The sequence below is a fragment of the Xenopus laevis genome, chromosome 7S, assembly GCF_017654675.1.
Source record: "Xenopus laevis strain J_2021 chromosome 7S, Xenopus_laevis_v10.1, whole genome shotgun sequence".
NCBI lineage: Eukaryota > Metazoa > Chordata > Amphibia > Anura > Pipidae > Xenopus > Xenopus laevis.
Genome location: NC_054384.1, coordinates 87,141,518 through 87,166,603, shown reverse-complemented (window position 1 = coordinate 87,166,603; position 25,086 = coordinate 87,141,518). Strand labels below are relative to the sequence as shown.

Here is a 25,086-nt window from a genome sequence, read left to right as displayed (position 1 = left end):
TGTTGGCCAGCCCTCCACAAGTTAAAATAAATATATTGTTGGCCATGGCCCCCTGCAAGTTAAAAAAAAACATTGGTGGCCAAGGTCCCCCCATAAATTTAAAAAAGCATTGGTGGCCAAGGGTTTAAAAAATAAAATAAAGAAGATCATTGATGTTCAGTGGCACTTACATTTCAAGTTTTCTTACCTTCTTCGGCTTTGGCTCCTACTTTGGCAACTTATGAGGTAATCATGGAAGCTCAGTAAGGCTGGGCCCCCTTAACACTTAAAAGCAACCAGGCTCAGGACCCAGTGCCCCCCTATGGTGACCCTGGACATGCAACATCTGGGGGCCCAAGTTACACATAACAGGTATCTGTAATAAACGTTACAATGATATAAGACGTCACCAAGGAGCTCCATAACCTGTATAAAAGCACTTTCCCTTTGTCCTCGGTGACACATTTATTTGCGGAAGACTGTTTTCTGCCAAGGTGCCTTTATCTAGTACATAATGTATCTGATCATTTTAAAGCCATTTCAGGGAATGATGAGGAAAGGCCAATCTAGCTGAGAAGTTTATTGAGAAAAGAGTCAGACTGGGCAAGAGAATTATACTGTAGCTTCTACTGAAGGCTTTTGTGTAGGTTACAGTAATTCATTAGTTCAGCTTTTCTCGTATTTTATCTTATCCGATTTTTTGGGTGCCAGGGCTAGTAGTGATCACTCTTTTGGTAGAATGAAGGGGAATCCATGTCAATTTGTAGCTCGGACTGAGCTGAATTTGAGACCAAGACAGCTGGAGTTCAGGAGACTGGGAGACTGAGCAAGTCACTAAACCTGAGAAGAATAAAAATGGGACCTAGTGAATATAGTTTGCAGCCTCCTGATATTCAGCAATAAAAATAAATAATGGCAAGGACAACGCAAGGATCAGGCCTGGACTGGCTATTTGTGGGTTCTGGCAAATGCCAGAGGGGCTGCTATAGACAGTCACTATTTATTGGGCTGGTGGGGGCTGATTGGGCCTCTGTGTACTTGAAATGCCAGGGCTTATTTTGAATCCCATTCCAGACCGCCATCGATGCAGAAGTTGTCCCTAGTAAACCATGTAGAAATCTGTTGCAATTTGTGTATGATAAATGTATTGGTGACCAAGGAGACAGATACCGGTATGTACATTTTAAGAAGATAATCTCCATTCAATGTGTTGCCCATTGCAATAGGTTCTGTTCATTAAAGGAGAACTAAAGCTTAACTAAAGAAGTAGATAGAAATGTTGTACATTATGTTTTGGGCTTCTTTACCAGCTCAAGGCAACCACAGTCCTTTAGCAGTAAAGATCTGTGTCTCCAAAGATGCCCCAGTAGCTCCCCATCTTCTTTTCTGCTGAATCACTGCACATGCTCTGTGCTGCTGTCACTTACTGAGCTTAAGGACCCACTCACAATATACAGTACATATAGAATAGAAATGTCACAATATAAGGCTGATTAGTAATTAATACAGATAATTACTAGGGATGCACCAAATGTAGAATTCGGTTAGGGATTCGGCCTTTTTGAGCAGGATTCGAATCTTAATTTGTTTATGTAAATTAGGGGCGGGTAATTGCTACATGGCAGCACAGAAACCAGTGCAATTAGCATCAGAATTTAATAATCAGCCCTGTAGCATCAGCTTATTTTACAGCCCAACCTTATTTTCTGCTTGATAATTTGTGACAAGAGCCCACTGAGCATGTGAGTGTCACAGACACTTTCCAAGATGGTGACCCCCTGTGACAAGTTTGAAGTCCTGGATCATTGCTGCTACTGACAAGCTGAAACTTCAGGCTGGTGCAATAAGCTCATTATATAAATTATGACATGTTTAGCCATATTCCTTTTTAAGGTTTAGTTCTCCTTTAAAAGAAAAGGCACAGCCAGGGTATTTTACCTTCCATAAACTACCTTCTTTCATTCTCCATTCTTGAGGCACTTTACTATACTGAGCATAGGCCCAGCAAGAGGGCTGCGGGACAATGAAAGACAGCAGGGAAGCCTCTGCCAGACAATAAGTAGTTTTAATCACTGGAGGTGCTTAACAAGTTATCCTCCGTGATTTTAAATTAAGTAGATAAACTAGATTTTCTAGTATTAAAAAGTGTTCTTGGACACACCCAGTAAGCCTCTAAATGACACTGTTATGCACCAATCCCCACACATAATCAGTGGGTAACTAGTGCACCCGCGACACTACTGGGCTAAAGGACAACAGGAGCGTGTATCTGTACCTTCTGTAAATATTAAAGGAACAGTAACATCAAAAAATAAAAGTGTTTTAAAGTAATAAAGTATAATGCAGTGTTGCCCTGCACTTGTAAAACTGCTGTGTTTGCTTCAGAAACACTACTATAGTTTATATAAATAAGCTGCTGTGTAGCAATGGGGGCAGCCATTCAAAGGAGAAAAGGCTCAGGTTACACAGCAGCTCTGTAGAAGATAATGGTGTTATCTGTTATCCACTATTTAACCAGTGCCATATAGACTTTTTTCAGTTTCCACAATTGTTACACAGCAGCTCGTTTATATAAACTATAGTAGTGTTTCTGAAGCAAACACCCCAGTTTTACCAGTGCAGGGCAACAGTACAGAATATTTTCATTACATTAAAATATGTTCATTCTTTGGTGTTACTGTTCATTTAATGACAAAGGCAGACACTGCTGACAGCTTTCTCACCAGACAAAACAGAGGCACGCCTAAAGCCACTGCTGCTGTTGTTGCAGAGACTTTTGCAGGAAATAACCACTTCCTAACAGAGCAAATGGCAACATTATGAAATCACTTTTCTTTTTTATCTTGTCTCCCTGCTCAGAGCTGAGTTATTGCACCACATTGTGATCCAGGGCTCCCCGGTGGGCTGGCGAGGAATGAGGCAAAATTACCCTCATTCACACTACAGACTACAGTCATGTGACTTAGCCAGATCTCTCTCATTACTGCAACTCACATGCCAAAAAAGCCGTAATGGGATTCTCTCATGATTTTTATGATGTCTATTTTATTTCTAAATTACACTGTTTACACTGCAAATAATTAAATCTACAATATAAAATGTAATTCCTAAGCCAGCAAGTGACATCTCAGGTCATGTGCTCAGGTCATGTGCTTTCAGAAAGAGCCAGCACTTTAGGATGGAACTGCTTTCTGGCAGGCTGTTGTTTCTCCTACTCAATGTAACTGAATGTGTCTCAGTGGGACATGGGATTTTACTATTGAGTGTTGTTCTTAGATCTACCAGGCAGCTGTTATTTTGTGTTAGGGAGCTGTTATCTGGTTACCTTCCCATTGTTCTAGTGTTTGGCCGCTGGGTGGGAAATGGAAAGGGGGTGATATCACTCCAACTTGCAGTACAGCAGTAAAGAGTGACTGAAGTTTATCAGAGCACAAGTCACATGACTGGGGGCAGCTGGGAAACTGAAAATATGTCTAGCCCCATGTCAGATTTCAAAATTAAATATAAAAAAATCTGTTTGCTCTTTTGAGAAATGGATTTCAGTGCAGAATTCAGCTGGAATTGGAAAAAAAATGTATCACTTTAAACCATAATGCTATATGCAGCTTGCATGAGACTATGGATAGCTGGACAAGGTGAATGGAAGTCTGTAGTGTGCCTGAGGTCTTCCATGTTCTGTGCAATAATGAGCGTTTATAACAAATGAGGAAGGTGACAAATGACCCCTATTAAATCACAAAGGCTGCAAATTAATTGAATTATGAATCTTAGCGGCAACAGGTCAAATGTAATATGCATTTAAAGGAACAGTATCAAAAAATGAGTTTTAATGGGACGACAATATAATGTACTGTTGTCCTGCACTGGCAAAATTAGCGTTTGCTTCAGAAACACAACTGTAGTTTATATAATTAAGCTGCTGTGTAGCCATGGGGGCAGCCATTCAAGCCAAGATACACAGTTGATAACAGATAAACTCAGAAGAATCCCAGAGTATACTACAGAGCTTATCTGTTATCTTCTGTGTATCCTGTGCCTTTTTCAGCTTTGAATGGCTGCCCCATAACTACACAGAATTTTATTTATATAAACTATTGTACTATTTCTGAAGCAAACACACCAGTTTTACCAGTTCAGGGAAACACAAAGTTATATTTTCATCACTTTAAAACACTGCATTTTTAGGTGTTACTGTTCCTTTAAGTCTATTTTATCTCCCCACTATATGATTGTATGTTTGATATATACATACATACATATATATGAAAAAGTTTGGGAACGCCTCTTAATTCTTTGGAGTTATTTTTATCATTAGCTGAGCTTTCAAAGTAGCAACTTCCTTTTAATATACACATGCCTTATGGAAACAGTAGTATTTTTGTCCATTCCAAATCTCTCCAGTTCAGTTAAATTTGATGGCTGCCAAACATGGACAGCCTGCTTCAAATCATCCCATAGATTTTCTATGATATTCAAGTCGGGGGAATGTGACGGCCATTCCAGAATATTGTACTTCTCCCTCTTATGACTGATGCTTGAACATTATCCTGAAGAATTTGTTGATATTAGGTTCAATTCATCCGACCCTGGACTTTAACAAGGGCCCCAGTCCCTGAACTAGCCACAAAGCATGATGGAACCTCCACCAAATTTGACAGTAGGTAGCAGGTGTTTATCTTGTAATGCGGTGTTCTTTTTCTGCCATGCAAAGTACTTTTTGTTACGTCCAGATAACTAAATTTTTGTCTCACCAATCCAAAGAACTTTGTTCCAAAATGACTGTGGCTTGTCCAAATGAGCTTTTACATACAACAAGTGACTGTTTGTGGCGTGAGTGCAGAAAGGGTTTCTTTCTCATCACCCTGCCATACAGATGTTCTTTGTACAAATTGCACTGAATTGTAAAACGATGTAGATACACCATCTGCAGCAAGATGTTCTTGCAGGTCTTTGGAGGTGATCTTTGGGTTGTCTGTAACCATTCTCACAATCCTCCGCATATGCCGCTCCTGTGTTTTTCTTGTCCCTGGGTTTTACAGCAACTGTGCCTGTGGCCTTCCATTTCCTGATTACATTCCTTACAGTTGAAACTGACAGTTTAAACCTCTGAGATAGCTTTTTGTAGCCTTCCCCTAAACCATGATACTGAACAATCTTTGTTTTCAGACCTTTTGAGAGTTGCTTTGAGGATCCCATGCTGTCACTCTTCAGAGGAGAGTAAAACAGAAGCACAACTTGCAATTGGCCACCTTAAATGCCTTTTCTCATGATTGGACACACCTGCCTATGAAGTTCAAGGCTTAATGAGCTAATCCAACCAATTTGGTGTTGCCAGTAATCAGTATTGAGCAGTTGCATGCATTCAAATTCCAAATTTTTGCACATTTGATTTAATGGCATACAACTGAATACTGCTTCACTAAAAATCTTTGTTCAGAAAACACCCCAGTACTCAGAAGTTCCTGGGAAATAAAATAAATACCGGCGTTATCTTTTTTGTTGAAATTGGAGTAAATTTATGCAGTCTGAGAGGGTTGCCCAAACTTTTTCATATGACTGTATATATAATCCCTTCTTTCCATGCAATCACACAGAAGGGAAGTACAGTGATGAAGCTACAGTTTATGTGAGAAGGAAGGGTGCGTATGGGTAAATGGTAAAGAGAAAACTAAGCAAGTGAACTTAAAATATATCTTTATTTACAAATATACAGAGTTTCACAGAAACATTGTCATTGCAAATACACAAGTCTGGTACATCACGTTTCCTAGTGTGTCCGTCAGAAATCAGGTTTAGTGTTTCTCTCCATTAACTAAAGCTGTGGACAGAGGAAAAACAATACAAAACACAGCTATAAAAGAGAAGATTGTGGGCATGAGTGCAGATTTATTTTAAAATGCAACACGAATACCCCGAAGACACCGTTTTGGACCAAAGCTTTCCAATGTAATTTTTTTTTGCCCATTTCTGTATGAAATTGTTCTGCCAAGATCTGACAGAGGAGCCTTCTGCACTCCATCTGTATTGGATCCACAATTCACAACACGTTCCTACCAGCAGCGAGGCACTAAGTTCTCGTTCTTATACAGCAGGTGATTGTCAACCCCTGATCTAGATTGATGCTTGAATTTGCTCAGATATTTAGCAGATTTTAATGATTAATAGGAGATAAAAAGGTAAAAATCATTTGAGCGAGGTGAAATGTGTAACCACAGCTTAAAGGGGCAGCATAAGCTCTTGTTCAACACAAGTGCAACGAATAGGACATACTTTTTGCCTATTGCTTTTTCTTTAGCTGAAGGGACATTGCAGGTACAGGTATGGGACCCGTTATCCAGAATGCTCAGGACATGGGGTTTTCCGGATAACGGATCTTTCCGTAATTTGGGTCTTCATGCCATAAGTCTAATAGAAATTAATTTAAACATTAAATAAACCCAATAGACTGGTTTTGCTTCCAATAAGGATTAATTATATCTTAGTTGGGATCAAGTACAAAGTACTGTTTTATTATTACAGAGAAAAAGGAAATCATTTTTAAAGATTTGGATTATTTGGATAAAATGGAGTCTATGGGAGACAGCCATACTGTAATTTGGAGCTTTCTGGATATCGGGTTTCCGGATAAGGGATCCTATACCTGTACTGCAAATTTGGTCCTTGCAATTATAATAATTATTACACCAGAGCACAATTAAGCAGGAGGATTTAATGTGCAAGAACAAAACATGGAGACGCTTCACTTTCCATGTGTATCTCAAGAAATATCAAAAACCAAAAAAAAAAAAAAAAACATGTTTAGCACAAGTCCTATTCATTGCACTCATGTTGAATGTAGGGGTATACTGCCCCTTTAACAGGCTGGCAAACTATGTTTTACATGTGGTGGTGGCGGCATAAAATGTACTAGTGCAGGAAAGAATGGTTGGACCTTGTGCTTTGTTATAGGGCAAAGAGAGCGATGGGGGTTTTAGGTAACTGAGCAATTTCCAGGTCCCCGGATTTATTCAGCCCCTTTTTAGAGCTTATTCCAGATATAAAACAGATCTGCCCCATACCTACAAATGCATATATTATAGGGGACTTGGAAAAAAAATGTGGGCAGATATTCTGTTACACTGAAATGAAATGGATATCGATTGCAAAATGGTTCTTGGACCTGCCACTATGAATTTTTACAGCAACTCGAGCATCGGATAAAGGGCACTTCATGGCCAAAGCTTTGTCTGGACATTTCATGCCGACAGCAATGTCTCAAATAAATCCCCATTAGACACGAATATTTGCTGGTGAATTCTCACCTGAGCCAATTTTGCATCACAATTCACAACCATAGGGTTTCGTTATAAAGAAAACTCAACTTAAATGGAAGTAGAAAAACAGGTATAACAAAAGCATTAGCATGTCAGCCATATCCCCTATAAACCATTCACTCACACAAAGGAAATTAAAACAACGAGAGTTGACTGGGCTCTTGTTCTCTTTGAATAAATACTTCATACAATGCTGCATAGATTTGAAAGTATCCTTATGTTTTTTTTCATTGGGCAATATTTGTTGTGAGGTTCTTCCGACTTAAAATGTTGCAGCCAAGACCGGTTTTATAGCTTTGTCCCAATTTTATACAATCTTTTCTATAGGCACAGAGCCACTGGTCACAATAACTGGCACTTAAAACTGAGTAACCTTTGAATTAGGGATGCACTGAATCCATTATTTTGGATTCGGATTTTGGATCCACTATTTTGGATCCCGAACCGAATCCTGGATTCGGTGTTTCCCTACTTTGAATCATCTCTCAAAAAAATATTATTATACTTGTTGTATCAGCAGAAACAGCTTTACATCTGATATTTTAAACTTGCCCAAGAACGAGCGTCTTTTCTAAGCAAACAGATTCAGTTATCCGGAAAGATCCAAATTACGGATACTGCCATAGAATCCATTTTATCCAAATTCTTAAAAGTGATCTCCTTTTTTTCTGTATTAATAAAACTGTAGCTTGTACTTGATCCCAATTAAGATATAATTAATCCTTATTGGAAGTAAAACCAGCCTATTGGGCAGGAAAATCCAGAAAAAGATCCATTATCCGAAAAGCCCCGGGCCTCGTGCAATAAGGATAACAGGTCCCATACCTGTATTATATATATTTAAAAGGCAATATCTCTTGCCTAAATCGTGCAGCATGTTGATGCCACATGGAAAGGGAAATGAAGTAAAACAAGAGACAATAAGAATCCAGTCTGCAAGAAACCCTTCTAAATGCAGGAACCCCCCTTTATTATACTAGAAATATTTTCTCAATTTTAATATCTAAACATAAAGGCCAGTTCTTAACTAGTATCAGAAACTATTTTCATTCGGCCCCTGAGTTGACGTGTAACAGTATAAATGGCAACAAGAAGCCAGAATAACCAAATAATAGAGAAATGAAAAAGGTGATTTATGTAAAAATGGACTTCCTTAGAGCAAAACTGCCTCCTATTCTTTTCCTCTAGAGTTTGTGAAACAAGTCATTTTTCATAGGGGTATTTTGGGGTGGTTGCTACTTAAGAAACCATGGGGTATATTTATCAAAAAGTGAAGTTAGAGATCACCACAGCCCTCTAGAGTTAAATTCCGTCACTCTCCATTTATTTCTATGGGATTTTTAAAAGAGTATTAAAGGGATGGTTCAGATTTAAATGAACGTTTAGTATGATGTAAAGAGTGATATTCTGAGACAATTTGCAATTGGTTTTCATTTTTTATTATTAAAGGTTTTTGAGTTATTTCGCTTTTTATTCAGCAGCTCTTCAATTTGCATCTTAACCAAACGGGTAACTAGGGTGTAAGTTACCCTAGCAACCATGCACTGATTTGAATAAGAGACTGGAATATGAATAGGAGAGGCCTGAATAGAAGTATCAATAATAAAAAGTAACAATATATTTGTAGCTTTACAGAGCCTTTGTTTTTTAGAAGGCAGTCAGTGACGCCCATTTGAAAGCTGCAACGGATCAGAAGAAAAAGGCAAATAACTATAAAAAAAAAAATATGAAAAGTTGCTTAGAAGTGGCCGTTCTAGAACAAAATAAAAGTTACCTTAAAGGTGAACCACTCCTTTTATCAATGGGTGAAAGTTTATCCTTTGATAAATACGCCTTTCAAAATCCCATAGAAATGAATGGAATATGACGGAATTTCACTCATAAGGACTGTGACGATCTCTACCTTCACTCTGATAAATATATCCCCATATCTTCAGTTGTAAACGAGCACATTAGCCAACACAGATGTATATGCTTACAAACGTAAAACATCTTGAATTTTTAATCTTTGTCCTTCATAGAAACCTTCAACTTTTAGTTTTTTGTTTTTTTTTTAACTTTTAGCAGAGGAAAGAGCAAGTATTGTATAATCCAATACGTTGCCATGTAATCCCTGGTGCAAACACGCTGAGCGTACTGTTATAGAGAATTGTTAAATCCCTTCACCCACCTGTGGACAGAAAAGATAGAACACAAAACACAGAAAGCAATGCACGATTATCTTCACCTGCACGTTTGTGCCCAGATTAAACCTAAACGTGTTTTATTGTTGAATTCGAAGATAGTATCTGAGAGAAATGTCCGTGTGCTTATAGTGCTGCTTTGTGTCCGTGGGCACACGGTTCTGTTTGGAGCCACACTAGTCCAGAAATAATTTCCTGCAGCCCATACGCGAGCGGTTTGATCGCCGGATGTCGAATTTGGTGTCTCGGCACTTTTGGCAAACGTAAATCTCTGGAACGTTGGATTTGCGGATTTTGGCACAGGAGAGGTGAATCCAAGTGTTGCATTCGTTGCACTCGATCATTGGTCGCCCAGCAAAAGGCTTCATGCAGAAGCAAGTTACAAGGTGCCACGAGTCATCATCTAAAAGAGGAATTATCAATATTATTTGTTACTTAGAAATAACCAGCCGTTCAACTTGTGCTTCTATGAGCTGTTCCTTCCCTGCTGCACTAAAAGGTCATCACTTCATTGGTTGTACTAAACATGTATACCTAATTAACCAATTCATCATTTAATAGTAGCCAAAGAAAAGAGTAGCTAAAAATGTCGTACATTATGTTTAGCAGTAAAGATCTGTGTCTCCAAAAAAGCCCTAGTAGCTCCCCATCTTCTTTTCTGCTGATTCACTGCACATGCTCTGTGCTGCTGTCACTTACTGAGCTTAGGGATCCACTCACAATATACAGTACACATAGAATATAAATGTCCCAATATAAGGCTGATTAGCAATTAATACAGATAATTATTACATGGCAGCACAGAAACCAGTTCAATTAGCATCAGAATTTAATAATCAGCCTTGTAGCATCAGCTTATATTACAGACAAACCTCATTTGCCGCTTGATAATTTGCTACGACCCCCAAGCTTAGCTTCTCAACAGCTGCTCAGAGCCCACTGAGCATGAACACTTTCCAAAATGGTGACCCCCTGTGACAAGTTTGAAGTCCTGGATCATTGCTGCTATTGACAAGCTGAAACTTTAGGCTGTTGCAATAAGACCAGTATATAAAATATGGCAGTACAAGACAACATCTGGGGTTGTCTTGTACATCTTTGCCAGCTTTTCTCTGATTTCAGTCTTGGGGACAGTAGCTTTGCCTGGATGAAGTACATCAATGACCATCTGCTTGCGCAGAGAACATTTTTAGGGTTTAGTTCTCCTTTAATACATTTTGAGATGGCTGCTGCTCTGCTCCCAGTTGCTGCATATAGACTAGGAAAACAGATCTGAATAATAACAATGCACTGATTAGAAGGGAGAAGCTCTGCATTATTCTACGGATTCTTCTGCCTAAATAAGTCTCCATTATCATTAACGCATTGAAGCTAGTGAGACAGAGATTGCTGCTGAATCCAGGATTCGGTTTGGGAATTCTTCTGCCAGGCTGAACTGAATCCTAATTTGCATATGCAAATTAGAATATTTTGCGAAGGATTCAGGGGTTCGGCCGAATCCAAAATAGTTGAGATAGATATAGATATATAGAGATATCTCTCTATCTATCTATCTATATAAAATAAACACAGAGAAGCATAGAGTGAGAGAACCCCAAATCAATATATAATATTTACCTGAATCAACCATAATATCTTCATCATTTCCTGTGCTGTCTTCGTCCCGAAACACTACTTGTTTCCCCTGTCGAATGACTGTTCGCTTCCCCAGGTTGACCTCGGAATACTCAGTCTTTATTTCTTCTGTATCCTCATAGGACATTGAAACAGAGGGACTGTCTGTGCTGGTGCTGCAGTTCTCTGGCACAGGTTCCTGTATCTCGTGGGGTGGTGACCTTTTCAGCTCCAAATGATCATCTGGGATAAGAGCAATAGGACTGATCGGAGTGGTCTCTTCTATGGGGGTCTCTACAGGCTCCAGTTTTATTACAGGTGTTACAGGCTCTTCTTGCTTGAATGCCTCCAGTTCCTTTTTCTTTAGCTTTTTCTTCTTCTTGATTTTGTCTATTTTCTTCCTGTCCAGCAGAAAGGAGTTCAGTTTGGACCGTTTCAGCACAGTGGGATAGCTCCTGTCATGCTTCAGGTCAGAAAAGCTTTTCCGCTTTTTGATTGGCAAAGCATCACTCGGCGGAAGGTCCTGGTATCTTGAGTCCCAGCTATCACTGTCAACAGTACTGCCTGTGCTATTTGGAGGACTGGAGCTTGCTCTCAGAGGGGTCTCCTAATGGAGGGGAGAGACAAACAAAACCATTACAGCATTTCAATGAACCTAAATAATTTAACATGGTTGCACCCCCACCCTGGATCTTCCTTCGAGCAGAACTCGTGTTTATTTAGTTTTCCAGAGCTTTACATAACATGATTTTAGGGCTTTCTGAATCTTGCAAAAAGTGAATTCAGCTAAATCATGAGACAAATCCTGTATTGGGAGCATCCTTTTAGGGTAATAGAATTTTTAGAATGTAGTTTTAATTTCTAAATTACACGGTTTACACTGCAAATAATTCACTGTAAAACATAAAATTTAATTCCTGAACCAGCAAATGTATTTTTTTAGCTATAATATTGATGTATAGGCAGCCATCTCAGGTCATTTTGCCTGGTCATGTGCTTTCAGAAAGAGACGGCACTTATGAAACTGCTTTCTAGCAGGCTGTTGTTTTTCCTACTCAATCTAATTCAATGTGTCGCAGTGGGACCTGGATTTTACTACAGAGAAATGGATTTCAGTGTAGAATTCTGCTGGAGCAGCACTATTTACTGATGCGTTTTGAAAAAAACATTTTTATCCCTATAACAGTATCCCTTTAAATGGCCTGAAAATATAGGAAAGTTATTGATTCCTAATGAAATTGAATACAGTTTGTGTGTGTGAATGTGAGAGGGGCCTTAAATTGTAAACTCAACTGTAAAGGAATGAAGTGAATGATCTAGAACCTCTCTAAAGGACTCCCTAAATGTATTATAAATACATAAAAGATTATATATATATATATATATATTTTCTAATTATAACAGCACCGCTATAAGACACGTGTATTTAATGTACCTCCTGCTACAGCAAACAGAGCCAACAACCATGGCTTGCAGGCAGGATCACGTTCCCCCTGAGGTAAGATTTCCCACAGCTGAATGAGTGCTTTCTCCAGGACTGCCAAAATAACCAACCTGGAATGTGCAACCACACGGCTTTCTGAAAGTTTATTTCACAAAATCTATAGGCTTGCTCGCTTATTTTACAATGTGAGAGGTCCCTCAACTCACCCCTCCCTGTCCCTCTCTCACTATCTATCTCACCCATGTGAAATAGGAGCACTAATTAGGATATAAATTGTCAAAACAGTTTTGGGTTCAGGCCCCTGTTATCTCATAACAGTCACATTCAACCTCAAGTTGCACCCTAATGGATCTGCAGGCTAGGAATCCCTTTCCAATGCTGAAGTGCCAATCGAGGGAGGCCAGTAGCACAATTTCGCAACAGTTGTTACAGGAGTATTGACCAGTCTGCATGGCCAATAGTTTCCAGACTACAACTCCCAGCATCCTCAGGCAACCCAAATGTCTGTGAATGCTGCCCTGTTATCTATATACATATAATGTCTATTTACATAATGTCACAAAGAGGATATTCAATAAAAGGGCTAGTCTTCATTTCTAGAAAATATACGTTTTATAAAATATTTGTAGTCTCTTTTTGTAGGACTTTGGTCAGTCAATAATCTATATTATCATTAAAGGGATACTGTCATAGTGCTACTCCAGCAGACTTTTGCACTAGAATTTGTTTTTCAAAAGTGCAAACTGATTTTTTATATTTAATTTTGAAATCTGAAATGGGGCTAGAGATATTGTCAGTTTCCCAGCTGCCCCCAGTCATGTGACTTGTGCTCTGATAAACTTCAGTCACACTTTACTGCTGTACTTCAAGTTGGAGGGGGTGAGCAATGCTTCCCTTCCCCCCCCCCCCCCAGCAGCCCATCAGTCAGAAAGCAGTTCCATAGTGCAGCACTGGCTCTTTCTGAAAGAACATGACCAGGCAAAATGACCCGAGATGGCTGAATACCATATAAAGTAAAAAAAAATACACGTTGGTTCAGGAATTAAATTTTATATGGTAGAGTGAATTGTTTGCAGTGTAAACAGTGTAATTTAGGAATAAAAACGACACCATAAAAATCATGACAGAATCTCTTTAAATACAAGAGATTGGGTGGGGCTTTATGGAGACCATATAAAAGCTGGATAGCAAATATGAAACTATAAGAGCCAAGTCTTTACAAGGGAACTGATAGATATACAGAATACTACCAGGTTATTTTTGGTGTGACTTGTTCTTTAAAATGAGAATGCTACCTCATGCAGTGCTAGATCACCTTGTGATATTTCTGTCAGACCCACAACGTTGTCCTGTTTCGGAGGCAGCATTCAGTGATGGCTGTCGAGCCCTCTCCTATGCAAGCGTGAGCGCACACACAGAGCTTGGGGTCCGGCAATGAGTTCAAGGTGGGCTAAAGGGTGCTGTGACATCACGCTTGGTCACATAGGCTTCAAGGAGAAAGGCAAGGATGAGCCTGCTGAAGTAAGCTGCCTTCAATACAGGATGAGACTGTGGGCTGCAATAGGAAACTTCATTGAGGCAATGCATAAAAAATTAAAAGTGTAGGCAAAGCAATTTGGATGCCAACATGCCCATATCCCACAAACAGTCCCATAAACAGTATTCCTCCCTTGTATTCAATTTCCAACATCCAGACCAAAGTAGTTGCCACATTACTGTATGGCATTTAGGGGTAACTTGGGTGCAAAGATCAAAGCACAGGGTTACAGTGAGCAATTATAGAGGGGGGGCAGACATTTGTAGCAGAGAGTTAGGCACACAGATCTGAGGCAGTCCTACAAATACTACAGTTCCATCTGCTTAGGCTTTGGCTGCCCTTAAAAAAAAAAACAATACGCCACAGACAATGTAGGTCTCTATAAAAAAAAAGATATTGCATAACACAGCTTATAAACAACTCATGTAAAACCCTGCTTCATGTAAATAAACCATTTTTAAAATAATATACTTTAATAGTATGTGCCATTGGGTAATCATAAATAGAAAACTGCCATTTTAAAAAATAAGGGCCACCCCCTGGGATCGTATGATCCACGGTGCACACAAACTATACTTGTTAGATCTCATGAGCCAATTAACAGACAGAGTTCTGTTTTTTGCTTCCACTCTTCTTCCTGTTACAGTTAGAGCTGTAGTATTTCTGGTCAGGTGATCTCTGAGGCAGCACACAGACCATCACGAAATGGTGGTTCAAGGCAAGAGATGTAAAAATTGAATATTTACCTAAATACATATTCCAGTTTAATAAGATTCTTGCAACTAAATTTGATATAAACAGTTGTTCAAGTATTCATTTTGGGGGTATAGTTTTTCTTTAAAGGTGTTGTTCACATTTGAATTAACTTTTAATATGCAGATATACATCTTCAACCCAACATATGAATATGGCATCCTAGCTGCTGGGTAATATAAATCCTGCAATATACAAAATGTGCATTCGTCTGGGCAGTAACTATAGGTATGATCATATACATCAGGGTAGACTGTTTGTATGACATGTAGCTTACCTCTTCTGGGTATGGGATGTAACCAGCATACGCCAAAACAAATGTACAGAACTTGTTGAAATCCTCCACAGTGCGCCTCCTCCTACAATTTGGAGTGCCATCCTAAAAAAGATTAAAACAAAAAAAAAAAAAATTAAAAAAAAATAAGTAATTAAAATGAAAGAATATGTTTTTGGCACAGAATACACAAGGGAAGGCTCATATAAAAAAGTGCTGAAATCTACATTAGGAGACAAATGGATGCCTTAAAAAGCTGCTACTAGAAAATGACACTCTGCAGCAAATTTCCACACTGTAAAAGAACACCACTTGAGGCAATTGACACCACCTACGTTCATAAAGAGGTTCATATATAAAGCAAAGCTCAGAACTTCCCAACTCAGCCACTAGGTCAGTTCAGAACTTCAGTATGTCTTTGCCTTTGTCATATCCTCAAGCAGAGCCTTTATCACGAGGGTGCCCTGTAGTGTATTATTTAAGAACTGAAATGTGGGTGATATTTATGGAATAAAGCACTTATACACAGAGTGCTGAACATCTTTATTAGATAGATATTAAGAAATGTAAATAAATATGTGAATGGATACGGACACGGACACTCTGCTTTAAGATTCTGCGTTTGATTCCCTGGATAGATTTAGCCTGTAACTGCATTATTAGCTTTAAAACCCATTGACAGAAGATTAGGCTGTGGGACAATGCTCAGAGGAGTGTCTAACCCTCCACAAATCTTCCTAGGGATCAAGCCGCCCCCATTCACACAAAAGGAGACATAACAGATTTACGGTCGCCATAGCACACAAACTCCCAGAATCCTACTAATGGCAGAAGGCTGTTGTAGGGTTGGGAGTAGCATTTGGATCTCTCTAGTTTTAAGCCTTTAAGGGTTAGTTCACACGAGGAGATTCTGTCGCCTGGCGACTAATCGCCTCGTCTTCTGAGCGACTATCTCCCCCAACTGCCTCCGCGTTTTTTCCCATAGGCTACAATGAAAAGTCACGCAGGCGACTTTTCATTGTAGCCTATGGGAAAAAACGCTGAATCTCTTTGTGTGAACTAACCCTTAAAGGGGTAGTTCACCTTCCAAACACTTTTTTCAGTTCAGTGGTTTTCAGATTGTTCCCCAGAAATAAAGACTTTTTTTAATCACTTAAGCCATGATTTTTTTTTTTCCTGTTTTTCCAAAATCTAAGTTTAAAGTTGAATGTTCGTGTCTCTGGTGTTTGAGTCTGGCAGCTCAGTAATTCAGGCGCAGACTCTAAACGGTTAAAATTTTGCAACATTTAATTGATACTTTTCTCAGCAGCATCTCTGGAGTATTAGCAACTATTGTATCAATTCTAACAGCTGCCTGTAATGAAACCCAGAAATTCTGCTCGGCAGGGACAAAGATAAGAAATGTATCAACTAAATGTATCAATTTAGAACAGTTTACAGGGTCGGCAACCCCCCCGAGTTGCTTTAGAAGGTGAAAAAAGACACTTTACACTTCCATTATTCGAAAAACGGTGACACATAGAAAATAGACCACCAGAAATAATGACTTTTTCCAATGACTTTCTATCGGAAAACATCTAGTTGTTTGAAGGTGAACAACCCCTTTAACTACCTCTGATATATTCTCCTTATTTTTTATAGTCACAATGGCCACGCAAAAAAAATTGTTTGCAATGAACAGAAATTCAGCAGAACCCCCATTTTCCCTTTTTTCCAGGGACCAGAAAAAAATGGCATAGGAAAATATTTGTTTTCATTTAAAACAATAAGCCGAATGAAATTTCACTTTTAGCAAAGGTGTTTGAGTGGTACACTGTCCCTTTAACAAGACACTAAAATGCCGGCAAGAACTGGCTGCACATTAGGTGGAGTAAATAAACTGACCAACAACCACCCCACCCCCACACACTATATTACTAAACATTATGAAGCTCCAGATTATAATTATGATCATGTATTTTTAGAGCGCCGACATATTGCGCAGTGCTGTAAAATGAATGTGCTTACACAAAGAAATCACATGAATTACATACATATAACATGAAGAGTTACATACATGACAAGTAAGGTACAAAAGGCGAGAAATGCCGTGTGCAAAAGAGCTTACAATCTATAAAGGGAAGATAAAATCTGTTCCCATATCCGGTCAAAAAAAAGTTTATCCCTTTTTTCACCCTGAATGGCAGGTAAAAGAATGAAGGAAACAGCGCTGAATATTAACCCCCCACACACACACAATTCTCTGTGCTACATTTAACCCATTACACCCAAAGAAGGGCTGGGGACTGGCAAAACATAGCACTCAATTATCTCTACGATGCACAACACTAAGCACAAGATTGAGAAGCAGGGCAAGTGAGAGGAGAGAAGAGCTTCTCAATGAAAATTGAGCGTAGGACTGGCCAGATATGGGATGACTGACGTAGTTGGCCAGCTTAAATATATTGCAATATATGGACAAACAATCCCTGTTTTGTTTAAAGGGTAAGGCATTTTTCAGTAGCAGTATGCACAAAATGTCTCTGTCTTAAATATATTGATAATGGGTTGAGTGCAGAGGACTCTTGTATTTGTGTATATGTACTACAAGGCTGTCAAGTGCTTTTTCTTTTAACCCATTGCAGCCTAAAAACAGCAGGAGACTGGCAATGAAAAGGTGCCGATAAATGGAAGCAGCGTAAATAACCATGTACTACTTATAGGTTAAAAAAAACAAAAAAAAAACATTTAAACCGGACATTGCACCATACTTATTTCCAGCTAGAGCTGAGCAAGTTATTGGAGGAGGAGTAAATACAACATGCTATATTAAATGCACGGCACTATTAACCCATTACATCAATGCACAGCAATCCTAACTCTGTACTTTAACCCATTTCCAACCAATATACAGCAGGTGACTGGCAGTGAAATGGAGTATGTACGCAGCACTGAGTATGTATGTATACTAAATGGTGTGTACCACTCCTGTGCTGTGCTATTAACCCATAAAATCTAGAGCAGAGCAAAAGGATAACAGGGAATAGGTGCATATATATATGCCATCCTAGCAGTGTTCTTTTAACCAATTACACTTATCGCTGGATAGTCCTACCAAAATTTCCAGCCCATGGACCTTTCCTACCCTGAATCTGTCGCCTCCCACCCATTGTACTTTCACTGCTAACTAATCTGCCAGCCATTAGGCTTGTGTATTGCACTAGCTGAATGATACACCACTAAACTTTTCCATCCAATGATCATACATGCATATACTGACAAATAGGGGTTAAGTAAATACAAAGGTTGGAGGTTTGCAGACAAAATCATGCAGAAAACATCAAACCTGCAGTCCTTCGTTTGTTGCTGAACTACAACTCCCAGAATCCCTGATTAGTAGCCATACCCGTAATTTGGAGATAAATCGGTTATATATCTCTGTAGTGTTTTCAGCTGTGTGAGCTGGAATGGAATTCCCCATTGTAAAATGCTGGAGGATTTACAAAACCAGCAGTGGGACTGCAACAATCAGGGACAGCCCTAGACCCAGTGACACTGCAGGCGGAGTGTCCCCTGGGGGAGGGGTCTGAAGTGACTGGCAGGTGAAGCCACCAATGCGCACACAGCACAGGCACATACAGGGTGCCAGACAGACTTATCCATATCATTACATGAAGGAATTATCCAATGCCCCCTAAAATATTTATATAATACTGGCCACTGTACACAGATTAAATGCGGTTTCACTGTATTGTGAATTTATTCAGAACTGGATTTAGCGGCCAGGGCAATTCAGGAAAGCTGGTGCAAGCTCCCCCCCCCCAGCACCTCAGGCTCTTGTTAACCCACCACCCCTAGATGCATAATCGCAATATAAACAACAGGAAAGCCAACCCGCAGCACCAGTTTAACTGTAACTCCCCGACAGCTAGTGGGCCGATTCTGGGAGTTACAGGTCAACAGCAGCCAAAAGGTTACATGTTGGGCATCCCACCTAATATATACTGAATAATATATGTAGTGAATGTATGGAGCATGAAGGCCTGTCTCATCCCTGTGGGACTGGGGCTGCAGACAAATGCCCTCTCTATCCTACCTTTCACCCTGTGCTGAATATACAGGACTTGTGGTTTGAATATACAGAACTTGTGGTTTGTGATATTTAATTTAGATTTATACAATGAAGCGAGTGTAAAACTAAATATCAGTGTATCAGGCAGGTCCCCTTAGTGTGTGTGGGGAGATAAGGGGCAATAGCTGCACCCAGCACACCCTGAGTAAGAGTCTGATACAATGTAGCAAGTCTCCTCCTCTTGGCTGCATGCCCAGCACAATAACCATGCTAATACCCGAATGTAGGTAAAATGGAGATTAATATGAAGGGGGGGGACAGAACCACAACCCACTGAGTCCCCTAGAGAGTCCTCATCTCCAGTCGGAATTCAAGCACTGCCCTTACTAAGCACAAGTGCCCCAACCCCTCCCCCTCCCCAGCCAGGCTTGCCCCAAGCACCTTTGGAGGGGGGTCACATTGTTTTACATGGAAGAGATTCCCATCTCCCTGGGGTGAATATCAGAGCAGACACTCCCTCCACAGAGACTGCTCCCCCTTCTATCAATAGACTGATATATTTCAGTAGTACACCCCAGCGACTAGCCCTGACATGTCTTCGCACTGCCCAAGTGGCCAGTGGAGCCCCCCCCCCCCCCGCATCCTACTTGCACTATACAAGTTGATGGATTCTATGCTGAGGGGGGTGCAGACAGTTTGCTGGGGTTCAAACAGGAGAGTCACCCCCTCATGTATCTGCACGTCTCCACCCGCTAGGTCTGAATGCCATTTCCCAAGTTGATTTCATGAGACAGTCGATCGTGCCGTCTCTTACAAACGCAGAACCCTGTGCCCTGGTCGTTCAGTGGGATGCCCAGTTATGATCATATTTACAGGCTCTTAATTTTTACAGCCGGGGAGTCAAACAGCGACCCCACCTCTGTGCCAGTCTCACCCCCCAAAACCGTGAGCTGTATGACTCTGCCAGAAATGAGCGTCCAGCAGTCCACAGCCGCCCAAACTCCCAAGATTAAATGTGGGGGTGCAGGGGAGCAGCTCGGGCCAGGAAGTGCAGGCTGTGGGCAAACAAAGCCAAGCGAGCAAATGATCTATTAGCAGCAATACTAGAGGGAGTGGGTGTAGCCTCCTGCTCCGTTTGCCATCCCCCATATTCCATCAGACGCCCGCATTTCTCTGGAGCTGTTCGAAGCTGGGAGGGGGGGGTCTATCACCAGCCTGAACCCCAATTATCCCCCAATAACCAGCAATATGCTGCCCAAAATACTAAGGGCTGAAAAAGTTGAACTGAAGGCATTAGCCAGCAGCCCCCCACATCATTGAGACAAATACAATGTCCCCCTTATTTTACAGAGCGAGTGAAGGGCAGCACTAACACATGGGTAGTGGGGGGCATGACTGCTCATGGGTGGGCTTATTTCTGGGCAAAGAAAGGGTTCAGGCAGTTAAACTTGAGAAGGAGCGAGCACTATGGGGGGGGGGGCTCCTAGAAATTCGGTGTGTGAGGGAATTGCAGCGCTGGGTGTTACAGTAATACAGCAGCTGGGGGGCCGCAGGCAGAATGTCCCTCATTCAGGTAAATATCAGATAGGGGGACACAGCTCTGTCCAAGGCAAGGGTCTCATTTCACCTGTTTGTGGGGAGTTTTGTAGAAGCAGTTAGTATCACATCAATAACAGGTGGGAGCCCCATTGTACACAATACAGGGGGCAGCAGCACCCCAACACCCACGCCATAGAGAAGTGAGGCAACTCCAAGCAGAACTATATTCAAGATGGAGCTGTGGGGGGAGGGGGTAACCCCCTTGTATCCCAGGGACCGTGTGGTATTTCTCCGGGGTAAAAGAGCCTCCATGAAATGATTGGCCGGTCTGTAGGGAAGGGCCCCATTAAGGGCCACAGTCTGTGTGTGTGAGAGAGAGAGTGAGAGCTGCCAGTGGAACTACAAGGACAAGATGGCGTGGCTTGGAAGGAGAGCTGGACAAACAGTTTAAGCGGTGGCTGATCGGAGCCCCATCCCATAGGGATCCCAGTCCTGGGCATTAGAGAGCCGAAGGGCCGCACATTACAAGGGACTGGCGGCAGTGACCCCCAACCAACCGCCCTTCCCCCCAAACACTGCTGCTGCTACTGGAGAGGGACTGCGCCAGACACCGGGGAGAGACATTTGCACAGAGACAACAAGAGCCCAACTTACCTCGGAGTCAAACGTAGAAGTGGAAGCGGTATCCATTAGTGACGAGCCGAGTGAGGGGCAGGGGCGGCCACGCTGGGGAGGTCGCAGGAACAAAAGGGCTGCGGGGACACAGGGAAACTCGGGTCTATTCCAATAGCTACAATGTCCCGGGGGTCAGCAGTTCAGGGACCGGTTACAGGAGTAAAGTCCAGAGAAGGAGCGCGATTACCCGAGGTACAACAGAGACTCAGAGAGGTCCTGTCTGGGTGCAGCACACTCCCCGGGACCATCCAAGAGCTGAGCCCATACACAAGGCAAACCGATGGGTCTCCGGCTGGAAGAGATTCGCTTCTTGCTCAGGCAGATTCCCGCCGTGTCGAATCGATGTAAAGCTTAATTACGGCTCCCAGGTCAGAGGATTCCCCCAAACCCCAGCAGCTACCCCTCAAGCACACGGGCGGTACAACTCCCCCAACCAACTAGTCCAGCGCTCTATGAATCTCTCTCTCTCCCCCTTCTCGCCTGCTCTGATGTCACTGACAATTCGCTTTCGTTAATCTCCTCTCCTCGCTCTCATTGGCTGCTCTAGGGAGGGAATACCCAATGGCGGCGCACTGAAGGATCACGGGAGTTGTAGTTTATGGCTGCGAAACGATAGGCAACCCTGGGCTCGTTTTTTTTTCCCTCTTACAAAAAACTTTATTTAACAACATCAACTTAACATCATCGTTCAAGCGAGGAGGTGGGGTTTTAGCTTTTCTAGGGACATAGAAAAATAATCCTATTTTCTGAAGTGTTTTTAGAGGGATTAGTCGAGCACGCTTATCAGGCCCTCCCTTCCCGGCTTTGGGAAAGCCACACGGGTTTAATACATGGTTTGTGCACAGCGCCTCTTTCTGGGGGGAGGGGCCTGTGACTGAGGGGATATAAATCGGTGTGTGGGGCTCTCAAGGCGGAAGTGAAAACTGCTGCTGTAGCCTGTTTCGTTAACACTGATTAGTGATGACTTTATGGAACCGATTGTAAAGCACAGAGCTCATGGGCTGCAGTTGTTGTTGGACTACAACACTCACTCCATTCCCCACCAGGGTTGCCAGGTCTAATTTTCAACACCAGCTACAAAAGCAGCCCAAAACTAGCCAAGAGTCACTTCAAAAGTAGCCCAAAAATAGCATGATATGTGCAGTGAAAAAAAAAAGTCTAAAAAAAAAAAATGAATAAATGTGAAAATACGCCTTTTTCAAACTTTCACCGATTTGCACATTTTTCCATGAAGTAAAATGGGTGAGATTTGCCAATCACTAGGGGTGTAAATACAGAGCGGGGCCCAGGAGGTATAGGTACCCCATAAGGCCCCAATTCATATACAGATATTTTGGTGGTCAGCAGATTTTTGCCCCAAAATTGTCTAAAGTTGAGAAAAGTCACCAGAAAATGTGAGAATGCTTAAGAGGGACTGGAGATTGGGATACATAGACCAAAATCTGGTAACTCCTGGTTTCTACACAACTCCGTCCCATTGCATGCTGGGTATTGTAGTCTAACATTAAACCTGGCAGTCTGCAAACTGTTAAACAAAAACAACATTATTCTATATACAAAAGAGGACTTATCCCCCTATCCCGTTGCACTGTAGAAAATTAGACACAATGTATTACAGTAAAAAGCAATATTTATTAATAACCATGCTAGTGAAACAAATTAAAACATATTTAAAAAAAAAATATATAATATAATATAAAATATATAATATAATATATAATATATATATAATATAATATAATATATAATATATATATATATATATATATATATAATATATATATATAATATATAATTTAATTATACATTTTTAAATATGTTTTAATTTGTTTCACTAGCATGGTTATTAATAAATATTGCTTTTTACTGTAATACATTGTGTCTAATTTTCTACAGTGCAACGGGATAGGGGGATAAGTCCTCTTTTGTATATAGTATAATTGCCTTAAATGTGGCGGACACCCCTCCCCCCTTGCACTGCTATATAATTGAATGCTGGCGCAACTGTGGATGTCTGCTTCTTTTTAACTCGGCGTTATAAAAACAACATTATCCAACCTGCATTGGGAGACACAGGCTTGGCATTTCAGGGCAACAAAAAACTTTGGCTGGTTTCCAAAGTAGAAACCAGCCAAAGGCCCAAAAAGTAGCCCAAATCCTACCTTGGCTAGTTTGTACTTTTAAAACTCGCCTGGGCTTTAAATTAGTAGCCCAATTTGGCTGGAAAACCACCAACCTGGCAACCCTGTCCTGCTCCAAAGCTGCGCAGACTCTATGTTGATATGAAAAGCTGGGGCCTGCTGGGAAGCCTATTGCATCTGCTCCCGCCCCCAGTCTGCAGCTTAAAGGAAAACTATACCCCCAAAATGAATACTTAAGCAACAGATAGTTTATATCAAATTGAATGACATATTAAAGAATCTTACCAAACTGGAATATATATTTACATAAATATTGCCCTTTTACATCTCTTGCCTTGAACCACCATTTCGTGACTCTATCTGTGCTGCCTCAGAGATCACCTGACCAGAAATACTACAACACTAACTGTAACAGGAAGAAGTGAGGAAGCAAAGGCAGATCTCTGTCTGTTAATTGGCTCATGTGACCTTACATGTGGTTTGTATGTGTGCACAGTGAATCTTACGATCTCCGGGGGGTGGCCCTTATTTTTTAAAATGGCAATTTTCTATTTGTGATTACCCAATGGCACATACTACTAAAAAAGTATATTATTATGATAATGGTTCATTTACATGAAGCAGGGTTTTACACATGAGCTGTTTTACTCAGTATCTTTTAATAGAGACCTACATTGTTTGGGGGGTATAGTTTTCCTTTAATGGTTGGCTGTCAGCTTAGTCAATCATCACAATTGAATGACAGATAAAGCAGCCTATCAGTGAGCTACCTGGGTTGATTGGCAGAGAAAGCACACCAATGTGCATAGTCAGACGGCTGTGGGTGGTACTGAGGGTTAGAGAGAAGTTTTAAAAGCAGTGTAGAACTGCGGGGCCCTTTGGAGCACAGGGCCCAATTGGACCCAATCAGTGCACTTGGCCTAAGGCTGGCTAAATGTTGCCACAGCAGGATATCCTTTATCTAAATGGCTCATCAGAATTTACTACAGACACTGTTTGGCAATACCTTTGCCTGATTAAACTCGAGTGAAAACATGAAACCTTAGCTGAGTAAACATCATCTCTTTATTATATAAATTAGTAGCCCAATTTGGCTGGAAACCCACTAACCTGGCAACCCTGACTGTCTAATAAGGCTGGGGACATACAGGCTTCCTAGTATAACCTATACTAAAGGAGAGAAACTGCTTGGAAATAATAACAGATCTTTCTGTAATTTGGATCTTCATTAGGGTTGCCACCTGTCCGGTTTTGACCTGGACAGTCCTGTATTTTGAGGGGCTGCCCGGGTCTATACTTCCTGCCCAGTTTTCCAAATAAGGAAAACCGGGCGGGATTCCCTTGACACGGTGATTGGCCAATCGCTGATCGCTGCGTCATAGCCCCACCCACTGACGCCACGGGCCCGCCCAGTGACGTCAAAGAAACCCCCCCCGCCCGGTCTCAGCCAGACATAAAGGTGTCAACCCTAATCTTCATACTTTAAAGGAGAATTTAACCTGTTGGGAAAAAAACCAGTACCCCCAACCCCAGGTACACCTTCCTTCCTCCTCCCCCCAGACTAACTACCCCCCCTGGGGGAA

At 41.1% G+C, this 25,086-nt stretch overlaps 1 protein-coding gene across 3 annotated transcripts; it reads right to left on the bottom strand.

The window, feature by feature from the left end:
* Positions 1-9,234: 9,234 nt before the first annotated feature.
* On the bottom strand, positions 9,235-21,822 carry phf13.S (PHD finger protein 13 S homeolog). 3 transcript variants are annotated; one of them, XM_041570549.1, is made up of 4 exons: positions 18,423-18,875; positions 15,101-15,202; positions 11,093-11,696; positions 9,235-9,878 (listed from the first exon to the last, which is right to left on the bottom strand). In XM_041570549.1, the coding sequence occupies exons 1-4, from the start codon at positions 18,555-18,557 to the stop codon at positions 9,652-9,654; spliced, it is 1,068 nt and encodes a 355-aa protein (XP_041426483.1). In that variant the 5' UTR covers positions 18,558-18,875; the 3' UTR covers positions 9,235-9,651.
* Between the last annotated feature and the right edge of the window lie 3,264 nt (positions 21,823-25,086).